Source organism: Venturia canescens, chromosome 2 (genome assembly GCF_019457755.1).
Source record: "Venturia canescens isolate UGA chromosome 2, ASM1945775v1, whole genome shotgun sequence".
In the NCBI taxonomy this organism is placed as follows: Eukaryota; Metazoa; Arthropoda; class Insecta; order Hymenoptera; family Ichneumonidae; genus Venturia; species Venturia canescens.
The window spans coordinates 8,323,178-8,337,419 of NC_057422.1; the positions used below are offsets into that span (position 1 = coordinate 8,323,178).

Consider the following 14,242-nt stretch of genomic DNA (forward strand, 5'->3'; position numbering starts at 1 on the left):
ATCTACCAACGATAAGTTTAATCGGTACGTTGAGCTTGGTCTAAAAGGGTTTTGAAAATTTAGCACTCATTTGACTAGCATGCAGTACAGGAGTTACCTTAAAAAGATCATTAAAAATCTCGCGACGGAGATAATCGAGCGACTTTTTGTTGAAGACTCCTCGACACACTTTTTGGCGATTCCTTGGCAATGAGGGAAAAAATGTTCTGGCAAATCCTGCTTTCTGACCCTCAAACAATGAAAGTACAACTCACTTGATAATAAACGAGATCAGGAGTGTCTTCAGCAACGGTCCACACGAGCTTGGCTGGTTCGCCTTGAGCGCAGTCGAGACGTAAAGTTTGAAAGTACTCCTCAAAGGTCGCTGATTGGCTGCTCATGTCGACGGTTTTGTGCACCCACTCGCAGTAACGTCCCGCAGCAGTCGGGTACGGATAGTTGTCCGAATCGAATTCTACGCCGGCGTACACTTTTTGCTCGGCCTGCTGTTTCTCAGTCTTTTGACTGTAACCACCTTCCGGACTGTTCGTTATGTAAAACGGATGGTATCTGGCCGGGTTTGCTGGATCGTTTCCACCCTCGACGACGAACGTGTAAGTCTGCCCTCTCTCGACGGTCAGCTCCGGTATGAGAAGGTCGTTCACGTACCATGCTATTCCCCAGGAGGGTTGACCTGATCGACAAAAGTCACGAAACTCGAATAAAATTGAGCTCCGATGAAAAATGCTGAGGAAAGCTTCGAAATTTGAAAATTTCATCGACTCGAATCGCTTTCATTTTTGTTTTAGAAATAAATTTCATTACTTTCAACAGTTGTAAATCGATTTAGTGATAATCTCGAGACACCAATCCACGAAAATACGAAACTCGAAGAAAATGAGCTTGCTCAAATGTCATTGGCTCGTTTCATCAGTGTTTTCGTTTCCTGTTTCACGAGCTGGAATGCAGCTCGGTGGAGTGGTACGGATTTGAAAGTTCCAGGATTCCTCGAATCACGAGAAAACTTGTACCCACCGGTAAAACGAGAGTATCCTCTGTCTCCGCCGGCCGGACCGATTCTAACGTTGAAATTCGTCTCGTCCTCGATAACAGCCTGGGTCCAAGCATCGATCTCGTTTCTGTCCGGTATATCGTACAACGAATTCGTGCACTCGTGAACGTTCGTCGATGTAAAATCAATGCGAATGTCCTCGGTCGTTTTGTCAAACGCTGAGTGCGAATTGGCCTCTCCCAGTGAATTTAATGGCCCGATAGCAGCGATCACACTCGTTTCGGTATCGGGTATCATTCGATCCAGGACTGGCTCATTTGTTCTCATCGGACGTCGATATTCCACTAAACAATCATTCACCAATTCAGGACGTTAATATCGCTCCGAATATATCATTAAGTCGAAATAATCATCCAAATATTCGATAAAATGTAAATTGAAAGTCATTCCGTCGCAGGGTTTACGATATTCAAATACAGGGTGAAAAAAGTCTCGCTGGACTGCTGAAAGGTCGGGAAAACCAATTGATTCGAGTGCGGCAAGTTTTCGGCTTGATTCGATCGAAAAATTTCTTCTTCGCGCCTAATTTTAGTCTTGGATTTACCACCGACACATTTCCTTTTATTAAAAAACCGATAAAATATTTTTTCTACAAAAAATTTTAGAGTCACGTCTCATTCCGATTTTCGGCGTTTCGAAAGTTAAATCTGGAGGTTTAGCACGAACCTCGGTTCGTGCAGTATCGAGAATTTGATTGAAGGATAAAAACTTGTAATTTTTCCAAGTTCTGGTCTCGATAAATTTCGGTTATTCGATCACCTACTCGCGGATGCCTTTTCGCAAAGGATTCCTTCGCCCCGTGACTCATATGCGGTGCTCCGATGAGCGTTAAATCTCGGATCGATCGAGTTCGTGGTCGAATAAACGTTCGTTCAGTAAAGCAAAAGTTCTCACCGGTGGTGACGCCGTTTTTCCTGTGTCCATGGAGCAGAATCACGTCATTTCGACCGCCGACTCGCTCGTCGGGGCAAACGCCTTTTTTGCCATCGCACTGAGCCAAGTCCGATATGTAATAATCGTCGGCGATGAATTTATTAGTTTTGGTAACGTGTGCGACAACAACGACGTCGGATTCGAGCATTTTGGGCTCGCCCTCGCGTCCCGACAGGCCAAAACCGACCCAATAATCGTCTTTCACTCTTCCGGACAAGCGTATCTGCACGTCGTCGCCGATAGCTTCCCATTGAACTTGCACTCGTCCGTCCATCATTTCCTTGCAGTTTGTCAGCTCGAGTCTCGGCGGTGGTGCGACGGGGGGTCGGATGGTCTGAAATTAAATTGCGTCATTATGACGATTCGGGTGTTCCGAAGTCGAAGCGAGAAAACATTTTGGCTGGATTCGCGGCCAAATTATTCGGGCATTCGCCATCGATACTCACTGGATTGTACCACCAGGGCGGCTTTTCCAATTTATTCAGAGAAAACACAAGTTTTTAAGGTATCCTGACACCTCGTAGTGCGAGTGGGACAAAAAGAGAGGAGAAGAAAAACGACTGAATCGTCGGACGAGTACTTACAGTGATTTTCGTCTGGCCGAGAGCCGGCGGGACGTTGAGATCTTTGGGAATCATGACGTGGCCGAAGTTGTGTTTGTGCTGAACGCACCATACCGAGAGCCAGTCGATCGCGTAGACGGTCAAGTTTCCTGGTAAAACAATTTCGATATCCTCGCCCTGGTAGCCTCGCAGTTTCTTCAAACTGTTGAAAATTGAAAAAAATCTATCTAATTCCATGCTTAATTTGATGAAACTTCGTCGTGAAATCAACGTTTTTTCTCTCATTATTTTTACTTTCAATTTATCATTCGGACTTTAATGTTCGTAGTTTTAACGCGAAAAAAGCTTCGCTCAAAAAACCGGGCCCTTTAAACGGCAGCGCGCAAGTGCAGCCCACCATTTGCATAATGGCTAATTGCACGTGCAGTTACATTAGCATGATAATGCGTATCGATTACGGTTGATAGCTTCGAGCGATCCGTCGTATACGAAGAATCGAACGTTTTGATAATCAAACTTCGCAGTTTATTCGTACAGCAATAGTTTTTATTCGTAGCCGTACGAAAAGTCTCATTTTCACGGTTAATTAATGAGAGCTTTAATGATATAAAAAGACAGTCTTACCCTCCCATTTCGTTGGGTACTTTGGTCCCCAGTGCATTTGGCTCCGGTCCATTTCCCACCCAGAAATATGCGTCTGGTCCAGCGCCGTCGTAATGAAGATTGGGTATATAAATTGTTTTGCTATCCAATATGCTGATGTTGCCGCTGCTGAGGCCGTGAGCCAGTCTCGAGAATTCGGGCAAGACTCGCGTTTTCGGTACTTCTAGATTTTCCGGTATAAAAACTTCGCCGAAGTTTACCTGAACGACACAAAAATCGTGGCACGAGGAGGAGTCTTTTATTATTTGCGGGAGGTAGAACGATCGATATTTCGAAATTTTTTAAGTTGTAGTATCAGATTGAAGAAAAATAAGTAACTCGAAATTCTTATTTCTGATCGACTATTTAGCAGATTACGCGTTTAAGGAGGGTGGATCGCGACGATACAATGTTGCCATGCTAAAGCATATTGAAAATATGAAGAATTTCAAAATGGTAAGAATTTCATAAAATTTCGTAATTGCTTAAAAATATACAAGACGATATAATTTTTTTTTTAATTTTTCTACCACATAGCTCTCGAGTAATTGAATATTAAAGTTCACGTGTATAAGCATGTATAAGTATGCACACTGCATGAGAACTTCGATTTAACGCTCAATTATTCGATATCCGTGTGGTAAAAAAATTTGAAAAAAATCGTATTTGTATACTTGATACTAAAGAATGTTATCACGAAATTTGATCAAATTCTGATTATTTTTATTTCGTGATCCAGCCTCCTTAACCGAATATTCCCCTTCTTTGAATTCGTATTTACTCGAAAATATATATTCCGATGGTTTTCATTTCGAATGCAATTTTAACAGACCATACGAATGTCAAAAGTTCATATTTTCGAATTCGAAATGGAGAGCAGTTGTTTTATAGACAGACCAGAGGTAGCGAAAAATCGTAAGTGAATTTTTCGAGCTTAGAAAACTTAGATACGCGGAGTAGCGCGATGGCTCGAAAATGCGAAAGTCAAAGTCGCTGAGTAAGTAAGTGATGAGTGGGACACGTGTATTTTGAGCTCGCATTTCTTTATTTTGATCCGTCGACTTTCTAACGTTTCGCCGTTCGACTTTTTGGTGTTTCAGTATTTCAACCCGAGTAATATTTGCTCTTTCGTTATTATATTTTCGAAATAGTGAATATTCGCAGTATTGCTGATCGTAGTAATTTATGAATCGAAAGAGCGATAGTCGAATTTCCCCAAAATCGATATTTTAGTCGTCGTTCCACTCTATTCTCAGCGTAAACGTGCTGCTTCGAACCTTGAAGTTCTACTTTATTTATTCTCGACACTCAAAGCTCTGGTCGAATTAATCTGTCTCCATATTATCATTCGAGGTTCATAAGCTCGAGATTTTGGCTGTTCGAAATTTGAGTAATTCAAACATTTTATCCCCACCCGTCTGACCGCGAGAGGCTCGCGTAATAAAGTCGTCGACGGTGTCACACCCCTGTCACATAAACAGCATCGAGCGAGGATTTAACACCTAATTTGTAAGCGACACATATGATTTAATGTGAACCAGAAGAAAGCTGCGGAGGGTGGTTTTTATGTGCTCGATGGTTATCGCGCACCAGTGGGGAAAATCGATATACGCCTTTATCTCTGTAAGGTGGACAGCGAAGTGGAAGAAGAAGAAGAAGAAGAAGAGAAGGAGCCAGCGATCGCGTTTTTTCTCTCCCTCGATTTGTTCCAAGAACGCTGTATAAGTCGTCGTTTCTCTTTGCCCCTGCAGATCCATCGGGAGCTGGTGGGAAGCATCGAAAAAGTATATAATCCCGTCAAACGTTCTGGGGAAGAGAAGCTCGCGGTTAAATTCGTAAAACGATTCCGTTTCCAGCTCCCTCGAAACGATTCTCGGTTTTTCTCCATCCCTCATATTACACAATTTCACTTAATCTCACACCGCGAAATCCGGGACGAATAAAATCAGTATCTCTCGAGATTTGTTTCTCAGATGGGGTGGGGATATCAGTCGAGATTATTCGTGGGTGCTTCGTAGTCATGAAAAGTCAATTAACTCTCGGTTCATTTTCTCCTATGCTTGTACAAACATTGGAGTTTCTAATAAGCAGGATTCGTGTGGAGACTCGAGTGGAAAATGGCGTCGAAGAAGAATGATCGCAAATGTCGGTTCGCAGGTAACGGAGCACTCCGTCGCTGTACAAATCTCGTCAAAAGTGCGTTCGCAATTCCCATCAATTCGATAGCTTTGACCTTGCCGCGTTGTGCGTCTTCGCGGTGTTCGGACGCGAAAAATCTCCTCGATTTGACGTTTTTCTAGTATAGTTCGTTGACCACTGTGGTTCGAGGTTCTCAGATTCTTGGGAGCGAAGCTGGGGAGCCTGGAATTTCGTCGAAAAAATGTGCCGACTTTTCGAGCCGCTCTCAGAAGCAAAGGACGGCGTGTAGCGAAAAAACTATGAAATACTTTTTCGTAGAAAATTTCGCGCTCTACAAAATCGGTCCTATGCATTTTGCTCGAATCTCCAACCGTTCTGAGAGTATGGCGCATAAAAGGAAAGAACTTCGTAACCGTTCGCTGCTCGTCCGGATCGGATCGCACTGAAAAGTCATTCGAAGCTTTTCGGCTCGAAATTCGATTTGGAGTTGAAGCGTCGGACACCCTGTATACTGTATCGAGCCTGAGAGCGCTCCTGGATAATCGAAGGGGTGGCGGCTCATGCTCTTTCGGTGCTACGGTATAGATTACCACGTCAATTTCTCTCCCTGATCATTCTTTCATACTCGCTAAAACTCTCATCGCTTCTATAATGCCTGGCGGACCTAATAGACGCTCGTTTATCTCGAAGTCCCGCCCGGATTTAGATCCGAATCTCGAATCTCTATTCTCTTTTTTCCCTTTCACCGTATTTTTTCCATTTCATCTTTTTATCCTTTACTCAAGGGGAATCGGTGAGCGGTGTAATTTAGACTGTTCCAAAAATCATTTATCCTGCATTTCCCTTTTGGTGCAGCACAGGATCGGAGATTTCGTTTGTCCCCAGTCGTCGTGGGGCGAATTACGGCGAATTTCATCTTCCGAAATCCGGGAACGAGGATTCCCCGCGACCCTCAATTCGACCATAACACGCTGACAAACAACCTGAAAAGTCCAGTGTAGAAAATCCGGGTCGTCGAACAAACGAATTCCGTGCACTCGCTAAGGGAGCAGCTCGCATGCTTTTTATACTCGTTGCGTCAAGCGAGGGCGTTGAGGGCTACCGGGACGAGAAGAAAAGAGGGTGGATTAGATCGCGCGCCCCCTGCTCCTGGACGAATAATATTATTTTAACGAATCTTATCGCGGAGGTCCTTCATCGGATCCACCGGGGAATAACTGCTTCAAATAGGTCTCAGCGACGATGGGTTTTCGCCGGTAGAACGTGCTGTCGAGTCGTGCTTCGAGTTTAATGTCCAATGGTTTTCGCAGGCGTAAATTCAGCTTCACGGAGCATCCTCGGACGTTCCGTAGTTCGGTGCGGTGGCTGCGCGCGGTATGGATCAGATTTAGTTGCATACAGCGATAGTTAACTAACGCAGGATAAGGGACGAGCTCGGACAGGGTGTTGCACCGCCCTCGTCCTCTCAGGGCCACGTGCCCGGCTCGGTCCTTTCGGAAATTGAGACATCGTGCCTCGTTAAGCGTGATAGGGCGTAACACCCCCTTTATGGCTGCTCTCGCTATGTCGCGAATCGTAAATCGTTGACCGGGGATATATACTAACACGTTCGAACTACACGAGAGGCTGCCGGGGGGGGATCCTGAGGGGGAAACACGGAGGGCGTGTTGCCTTGACCGCCGAGTCGCGTTTCCTCGCGCACTGTTCCTATCGTCATTTGCTCATGATTTTATGGAATTAGTATCGAGCTGAAAACAATACGGTTGAGAGTCTCAAATCGAAGAGGAATGGAGCGGCGGGATGAGCGAGGGGGCGGAAGAACATTAAAGTTTTCAAAGTGAAGATAAAAGGGGCGCGAGGAGCTGCCATAAATAAAGCTTGGAAACGTAGGAATATTCCCGTGGGGAAAAATGAGGTAGAAATTGGGAAGAATATCGATATATTTATAGATATAGAGAGAGAGAAAGAGAGATTCGCCGACGAGGGTTCAAGTAGGTGATAAATTAAACGTGCCATCTCGCCTCTCTTCCTCCGCTCGGAGGCTCGCTGCAGTTTCTCGTTCCTCATCGATGCGAAAAGCAGGAGATTTCTGCTCCCCGAGCCGATTTCACGTGCCAGGTTTAATGGCACTTTGCTTTATCCCTTTTTTCCGGGCCCGTTCGCTTCCTTTTTCGACGTTCGTTTGTTTTTTATCTCCTTCTTTCCTCTCTTTTTATTCCGAAACTTTGTGCTCCCACGTAGGGAGGACTGGTAAGCTCCAGTTAAATACCAGTGTTCCGGAGCTTCGGTGCAGCGGGACGCGGAGCGGCGCCGTTGCGCCTCGATTATTTCTTCGTCGAAGTTTCCCTCGCGAGGCCAATGAGTCGAGTTTATCGTGCCGAATTCTGGCCTCATTAACGCTGAGAGCCCTTCGTGAAATCGAGAGCGCTGCGAGGTCGATGCGCGTGCATTCGAGCCAGCGATTCGTCGTTCACCCGAAAAAGATTCTCCCGCAGCAGCGGGCACATGCTCGAAAAAAAGAGATTCGAATCCAGGCCAGTTCGTGGCTCGCGGTCGCTCGGGCAATTCGTCCTTCGCAACGAGCCCCAAGAGTTCACATTTCTCGCTCCCTTCTCGTCTATCTATCAAAAACTCTTTTCGATCTCGAGATCCCCGCAATAGACGCACTAAATAATTGAAAGGGAGATGACAAAAGTGGAGAAATTAAAGCAAAGAAGCGACGCGGCCGAGCCAGAGGAGGAAGAAAAGATGCTGGCTTTCGTCGAGAGGAAACAGAGAAAAAGAGGAAACAGACCAGTCAGGAGGTTCGCCCCTTTTTCGCTCGCCCTCAAACTCGGAGTGCAGCAGTCTCGTTTCGTAGTATTGGTAGTCCTACACAGAGTAGTAAGAGCAGTAGTAAAAGCAGTCGTAGTATTAGTAGTAGCGGAGTAGTAAAGGACAACAATAAAACGCGCAGCGCGCGGTGCGGAGGGCGAGCGACGCGCGCAGCCCTGCTCTCTCGTAATCGGAGACAAAACTTCGGCTGCTTCGGACGGGGTTGCGGAGGCCGAGAGAGGCAGGAGCGGCGGAGGAGAACGTCGGTGTGCTTGTGGGCGGTCTCGAACGGGTACCTGAAACTTTCGCAAGCTCTGGCCCAATGGTGGCGTTGCGGTGAGGCTCGCAGGCGGATGGAGAGCGCGTGGGGAGAGAGCGCGAGGAAAAGAGACCGAGTCCAGGTTCGAAGAGCGACGTTCTCTGCTGGAAAGGAGACGACGAGGATGGGACGAGCTTGGGGTTGCGCGCGCCCGGCTACGTGTGTGCGTGCGGGTGCACGAGCTCCGAATCCACATGGGCACAAAGCGGAGGTAAAATCACGTATGCCAGAGTACACTGTAAGCACGAAACGTCGAGTTTTCACCGTGAATATCTGTATGGAAACGTGCCCTGGAGCCAGTACTTTGGAGGACCCTTTATTAAGTCTAACAGAGAACGGAGTTTCGTAAGTTGTGCGGTCATCGTTGGTTACGGCTCGTACTGTGTCCAGGTAAAACCGCTGAGCTTTCTCCGCACTCCTTCACGAGAGATTCGTCGGCGCGCGCGGTTGTATGTGTTCCTTCGTTAATGCTCAGGAGGCTCACAGACGGAGAAAAGGGATCCTCCAAATTAGTATTTGCCTTCCGCTTCCTCTCTCTCTCTCTCTCTCTCTCTCTCTCTCCTTCTTTAATCTCAGCTACTAAACTGAACAATGCTCGTGCAATATGCGCCTTGGCGATGTGTGGCCTCTTTTTACACGCGGAGCATTCTTCATGCGTGGAACTAAAAGTTTGCAATTAGTGGCCGCATTTGGCGAGAGGAATTCTTTTCAAGCTTCCCTCGTCAGAGACCTCTTCAAAGTCTGTACGAGAACACACTTTTTCAAAGCAACGCGAAATATGCCTTCGCAAATAATCGAATGATCTCGCCATTTCCCAATCGCTTCGGGAGTGTGATTATATCCTCGAAAATTGTGACACATCGACGTCGACAGGCGAGAAGCTTCGATCGACAGAATATTTCATAAACGTCACGATGATCGCTGGGTTTTTACATTTTCTTTGATTCGTTTTCGATCGCTCGCGCTCTTTGGAATTTGATTTCTTGAAATATTCAATCGACTCTTCGCTGCAATTGTGGCTTCTCCCAACGCAACACCCTCATGATGAAATTTCATATTCCAAGTTGAACCTCCGTCGAAATATACGCTCGTGATATCACGCAACCTCGTCAGAAGTCTCCCATTTCTGGGCGCATAAGCGAGAAATATCGCTAACGAAATAATGCCAGGGGCTCTCGAGCTCCACGCGTTAGCTGCGCTCTACTTTATGCCCCGTTTATCGATACGTGCAGATGTGCATGTGCGCGCTTTCGACCATCGGGCTTCCAACTGCCAAAGTAGATGAGCGTTGCGAAACTTTAGCCGAGGATTTCAGGTTAAACTCTGCAGTTTTTTAAAATCGCAGTAGCATCGCGTCGTAAGGAGTTTGAGGGCTTCGGCGGCTCTCGCTCTTTTTTCTGCAAACTTTCGGTCTTCTAACGACGAGTCCGCGAAGCGTATTATTCCAAGTTTATATCAATGCGGGCGTGCCTTTATTTAATGCTTTTTGTACCCCATTCGTTGGGTCGACGCCGTAGTAATGGGCACGAGAATGGTCGTGAATGAACGTTTTGAAAAGATTCTTGAAAATTGAACTTTTCAGTTGAAATACCAATAAATAAACCCTTCGAATTTCAAGAGTCTATGCTTTTTCCTGGCCGCTAAAACATCGCGGAAAAAGCCGAAAAAACCGGCTGCCACGCGGCGCGACCCCCTTAATGAGGACGATACGCGGCAGTATTCAAACCCTTTGTATGAAAACGTGTCACGTTTCTCGAAGGATTGACGCGCGCTATTTCATACGATGAATGATTGAAACATTGGCGTATTGCAGCATTTATTCGAATGGAGAAATCGAGTGCTGCATTCTCCGATTTCTGCGATCTCGTATCAACCGATGCGACTGAAAATCATTCGGCAGTTTGCGAAGTCTGGCTTGCCACTGCATTTTTTCGTACGTCATCGTTTCGAGACCCCTTTTTGAGAAAATTTTTTTCGTTTGGGATTTTTCCCAACAATTGTTTGAACATCGAGTGCCTCAAAGCGCGTAATTCTTCATTCAGGAATTTCGAAGAGTTTTCTGTACGTTATTGAACAAACGGCTGCGAATTTGTTCGCCCGTCAATTCCCCGCGGTGATTCTTAGAACGAAAATAGCAGGCGAAACATGTTGGGCGTTGCGTTCACTGGCCTGATTAGGATCCCAACGAACGGAGTGAGAAAATTGCCGAAAAAGCTTGTAAAACCGAAAAAGCTCGTTGGTATCGGCCTTTGCGGACGAAGAGCTTTGGAAAGCTGCGGAAAACCTGGTGAACGAAAATCGAACAACGTGTTTCGGGCTGGTCTCGCGTACCGGGGTTGCATCCCCGTCATGATATTTCAAAATGGCGTCGCCGGAGTACGGCAACGAGAGAGGCTTTAAAGTCGAAGAATTGAGGTGGCAGCGCGGAACAGCGGAGCGGCTGCATCCTCTCTCTGTGACCGCGCGCGCCAGCCCGGCCAACATCGACCGGTGTTTGCCGCGCGCCTGTACACACGCATGCGCTTTGTCATTACTTCGGTGTTAGCCCAGAATATGAGCGGTGCCTCAATACCTGATCGCCCGCCGTTCCCATCAGCTCTATAGTTATCGTTGGACTCTCCAATTATCTTCGAACTTTGACTCCTTTTTCAATCCCGCGTGCCCTCTCCATCGGGGGGTTCCTGGTGATTATAAAAATGTTGCAATTCACGAATATCACACCAAAAAGCAGCGCATTTTTTTCCATTCCTTTCGACGATTCCGTCACATTTCTCCCCTGGTTTCCTCATCCTTGCTCCTCGTTTCCATATATCGTCTTTTGGCTGTCATGATTCAACGTGATTCGCCTCCAATTTCTGCCAGATCCAGTTAGTTTTCACGGGACCGATTCATCGGTAAAGGGGAACGAAGCTTTCCGGGTGCATCAAGCGTGCCTTTTTTCTCCTCCGACGATTGACTGTTGGAGACGACTGCATCGGGGCAGAATCCTCGTCGAATAATCCTGAAGATGTTTGAAAAGAGTCACGATATTCCCGCATCAGGGATACGAAGAAGGAGAGTTTTTCCTCCAATTGACTTTCATCCGTTGGAAGACTTTCGTTCTTATCTCGATTTTGGTGTTCAACTGTCCGAGCAGGACAACTGTCAAATCGATGATTTTGTGCCGAAACGCGACGATTCCGTGGCCCCGAAAAATTTCGTATTCGTCATAACCGTTGGAAGATAAATGAAATTCGTGATCGCGAGGAAACGCGCGTTAAAAATCAGACCGAAAAATGCACGCTCCGAGGATGCTGGATGATGAAACATTTCGGGAATTCGAACCCCGTGAACTTTGCTCACTCGCTCGAGTCGGGAAGTTCGAGCTTTTGGCACTGCAAGATGCTTCAGAAACTGAGATACGTTTGAGCCCCGAGAGTGCAGGGCTTCATTATTACACCAATGGAGTCGGTCCCATGTATAATGAAGGGGATAATGAAGAGTCCACTCGGTGCCAACGGCAGTGCCACACGGTTTCTTCCTCCTCGCAGCGACCAGCACCCTTATTCCGCAGGCACTTTCAGTGTCTCTGCGCCCCGGCGCCGCCACCCCACCGACGAAAATTACGCGGCGAGTACGTTTAATTAACACGGTCGCGGGGCTGCATACTCACACGCGCGCATGCAGAGGAGCGAGCGCTCGCGCGCGTCACTCTCGCGTGCTCTCGCGCATCATTTACAGAAGCCCTTTATTCCGAACTCGCGTACTCCCTGACTATTTGGCTTTGTTCTTACCGATAAGGACTTCAAAAGTATTAAAAGTATATTAAAACTTATGACGGAGCTACATGACAGACTGAGAAAAAACTTCTTAATTAACGCTTCGAAATGACCCGGGCAAAATTTTTTATTAAACTTTCTTTTCCCATAAATTCATGCGAAAACTGAAAGACATATTTGTTACGAAATATCCTACGAATGAGAGCACCTTGTCGGTTCGTCTCTCGAAATATTGCACAAGTAGGTAACGTCGGTAATGGTCAGCCAGGCGGGCAGGCCTCTGAATACTTCTTCACCCAAAAAAATCGAAACTCCGCGACTCGATCGCACTGCGTTCAGGTGCTGCGTGAAGAATCGTCAGATTGTAAAGCGCTCAAGAGCTGAATGTGCCAATTTCCCTTTATTTACAAACGTGAATTTTGGTTCGATGAAACGATGATGGAAGTTGTGAGTCAATAGCTCAAATGGCGGAGGTTCTCGTTCGTTAATTCTGGGGAAAAAAACGTGAGAAAAAGTAGAATTTTCTCGAGCGATTCTTCCGATCCGCATTGCGAGATTGCCAGCGTAACATTTGCCCGCATTCGGCTCAGGTCGTGTCGCACCGATCGCGAATCCGAAATATTTATGGAGCGATATAATGAAACTGTTGCTGTGTGTTACGTCGTCGTTGATCACGAACTTGTGGCGAGTTTAGTTATGAATGATCGAGGCGTCGTTAAGATTGCGGACGAGGATAAGGAAGAACAGTGTCATCGTGCCGGCACTTTGTATACAGTCATACAGGAATGTACGTCACGCGGGCGTGAGTTGTAACATAGTCGTAAACACGGTATACAAGCGAATGGTGCGAGTGACTTTTATTTTCGTTACTGCGTCTCCCTCTTGCGTGAGCCAATCAGGCCTTGATGGCGAGTGAGCACGAATTTTTCTGGGGAAACTTTACCGAGGAACGATATTTAGGAAAATGTTTTGTCGATTGGGAAGAAAGTTTATGGAGCTTCCGAATTTCAGGGATTGCGAGGACAAAAATTCTGCAATGGAATTCACCGAGATGTCGAACAAAGGAGCTCCAGTGAATTGACCACAGTTTCGTGGAGTGGGTTGGAAGAAATGTTTTTTGTCGATTCGAAAAATCGTTGATTCGCATAAATTATTTATGATATTTCATTAAGCAAAGATACTTGTTGGATCAGCTGAATTTATTGTTTGACTCGAATTATTTTGCGAATCAAAGGAATTTTGTTGTCCTGGATTTAGCGTGTATTCTACCGAATTTTTGTGTGAATTTTTGTTGAGATCGGGACAAATGAATTTCGTAATGAGCAGTGAAGCGGGGTGGGTCCGGCTCTGGTATCTTCGGTTGTGACAAACGCTTGAGCAATTTGTGATTGAATAAAAATCACATTTTTCAATATTTTTTATATTCGCGAGGAAATTTGGTAGGAGCGAATTTTAGTTTGATTTTTGGACACTCGCCGCTGCGTATTTAATCGACCGAATAGCCAGGACATGAAAATATAGAATTCGACGAACGTCACCAAGTCGTTTCGTCCGTTCGAACATCTCTTTTCTCAGTGCGTAAGTTCCAATTTAGAAAAAACGAATCGAAAGGCAAACGAATGTGGAAGCAAATAAAAGCGATTTAGGAGAAAAGGAGCTTAATAACATCACCAGCGACCTGTTTATTTCAATGTTTTGCTTCGAACGTTGAGAGCTTCAATAAAAACGTGATGTGAGGGCGATCCCGAGTAAAAATAGTGCAAGAACAGTGCGAAGGGATGTTGGCAAAAGCTTTGAAAAACGTCACAAAAGTATGGTAGCAAGAGTAACGGTGAAAGAGGAAAAAGTAGGGGAATGTCGGGGTGTTGAATCGGGCGATTGATCGAACGGCACGTTCCACTCGAGTCCTGGCTGGGCTTGATATCGCCGAAATATCGCGGTGCTTTGAAAGAGGGTAAAGCATCTGGGAAAAGCTCAACCGGGAACAAGAGGACGGCGGGGATTGCGGATTCGAGGCGAGCGC

General features: G+C 46.2%; 1 protein-coding gene across 3 annotated transcripts in view; it reads right to left on the reverse strand.

The window, feature by feature from the left end:
• LOC122406550 (protein Skeletor, isoforms B/C) overlaps positions 1-14,242 on the reverse strand; it is a 41,880-nt gene that overhangs the window by 3,778 nt on the left and 23,860 nt on the right. For all 3 annotated transcript variants that reach the window (XM_043412061.1, XM_043412063.1, XM_043412062.1), the window contains 6 exons: positions 3,172-3,410; positions 2,569-2,749; positions 2,431-2,451; positions 1,946-2,318; positions 1,015-1,335; positions 255-673 (listed from right to left, as the gene is read on the reverse strand). In XM_043412061.1, coding sequence (XP_043267996.1) covers positions 255-673; positions 1,015-1,335; positions 1,946-2,318; positions 2,431-2,451; positions 2,569-2,749; positions 3,172-3,410 — 1,554 coding nt within the window. The remainder of the gene's footprint in view (positions 1-254; positions 674-1,014; positions 1,336-1,945; positions 2,319-2,430; positions 2,452-2,568; positions 2,750-3,171; positions 3,411-14,242) is intronic.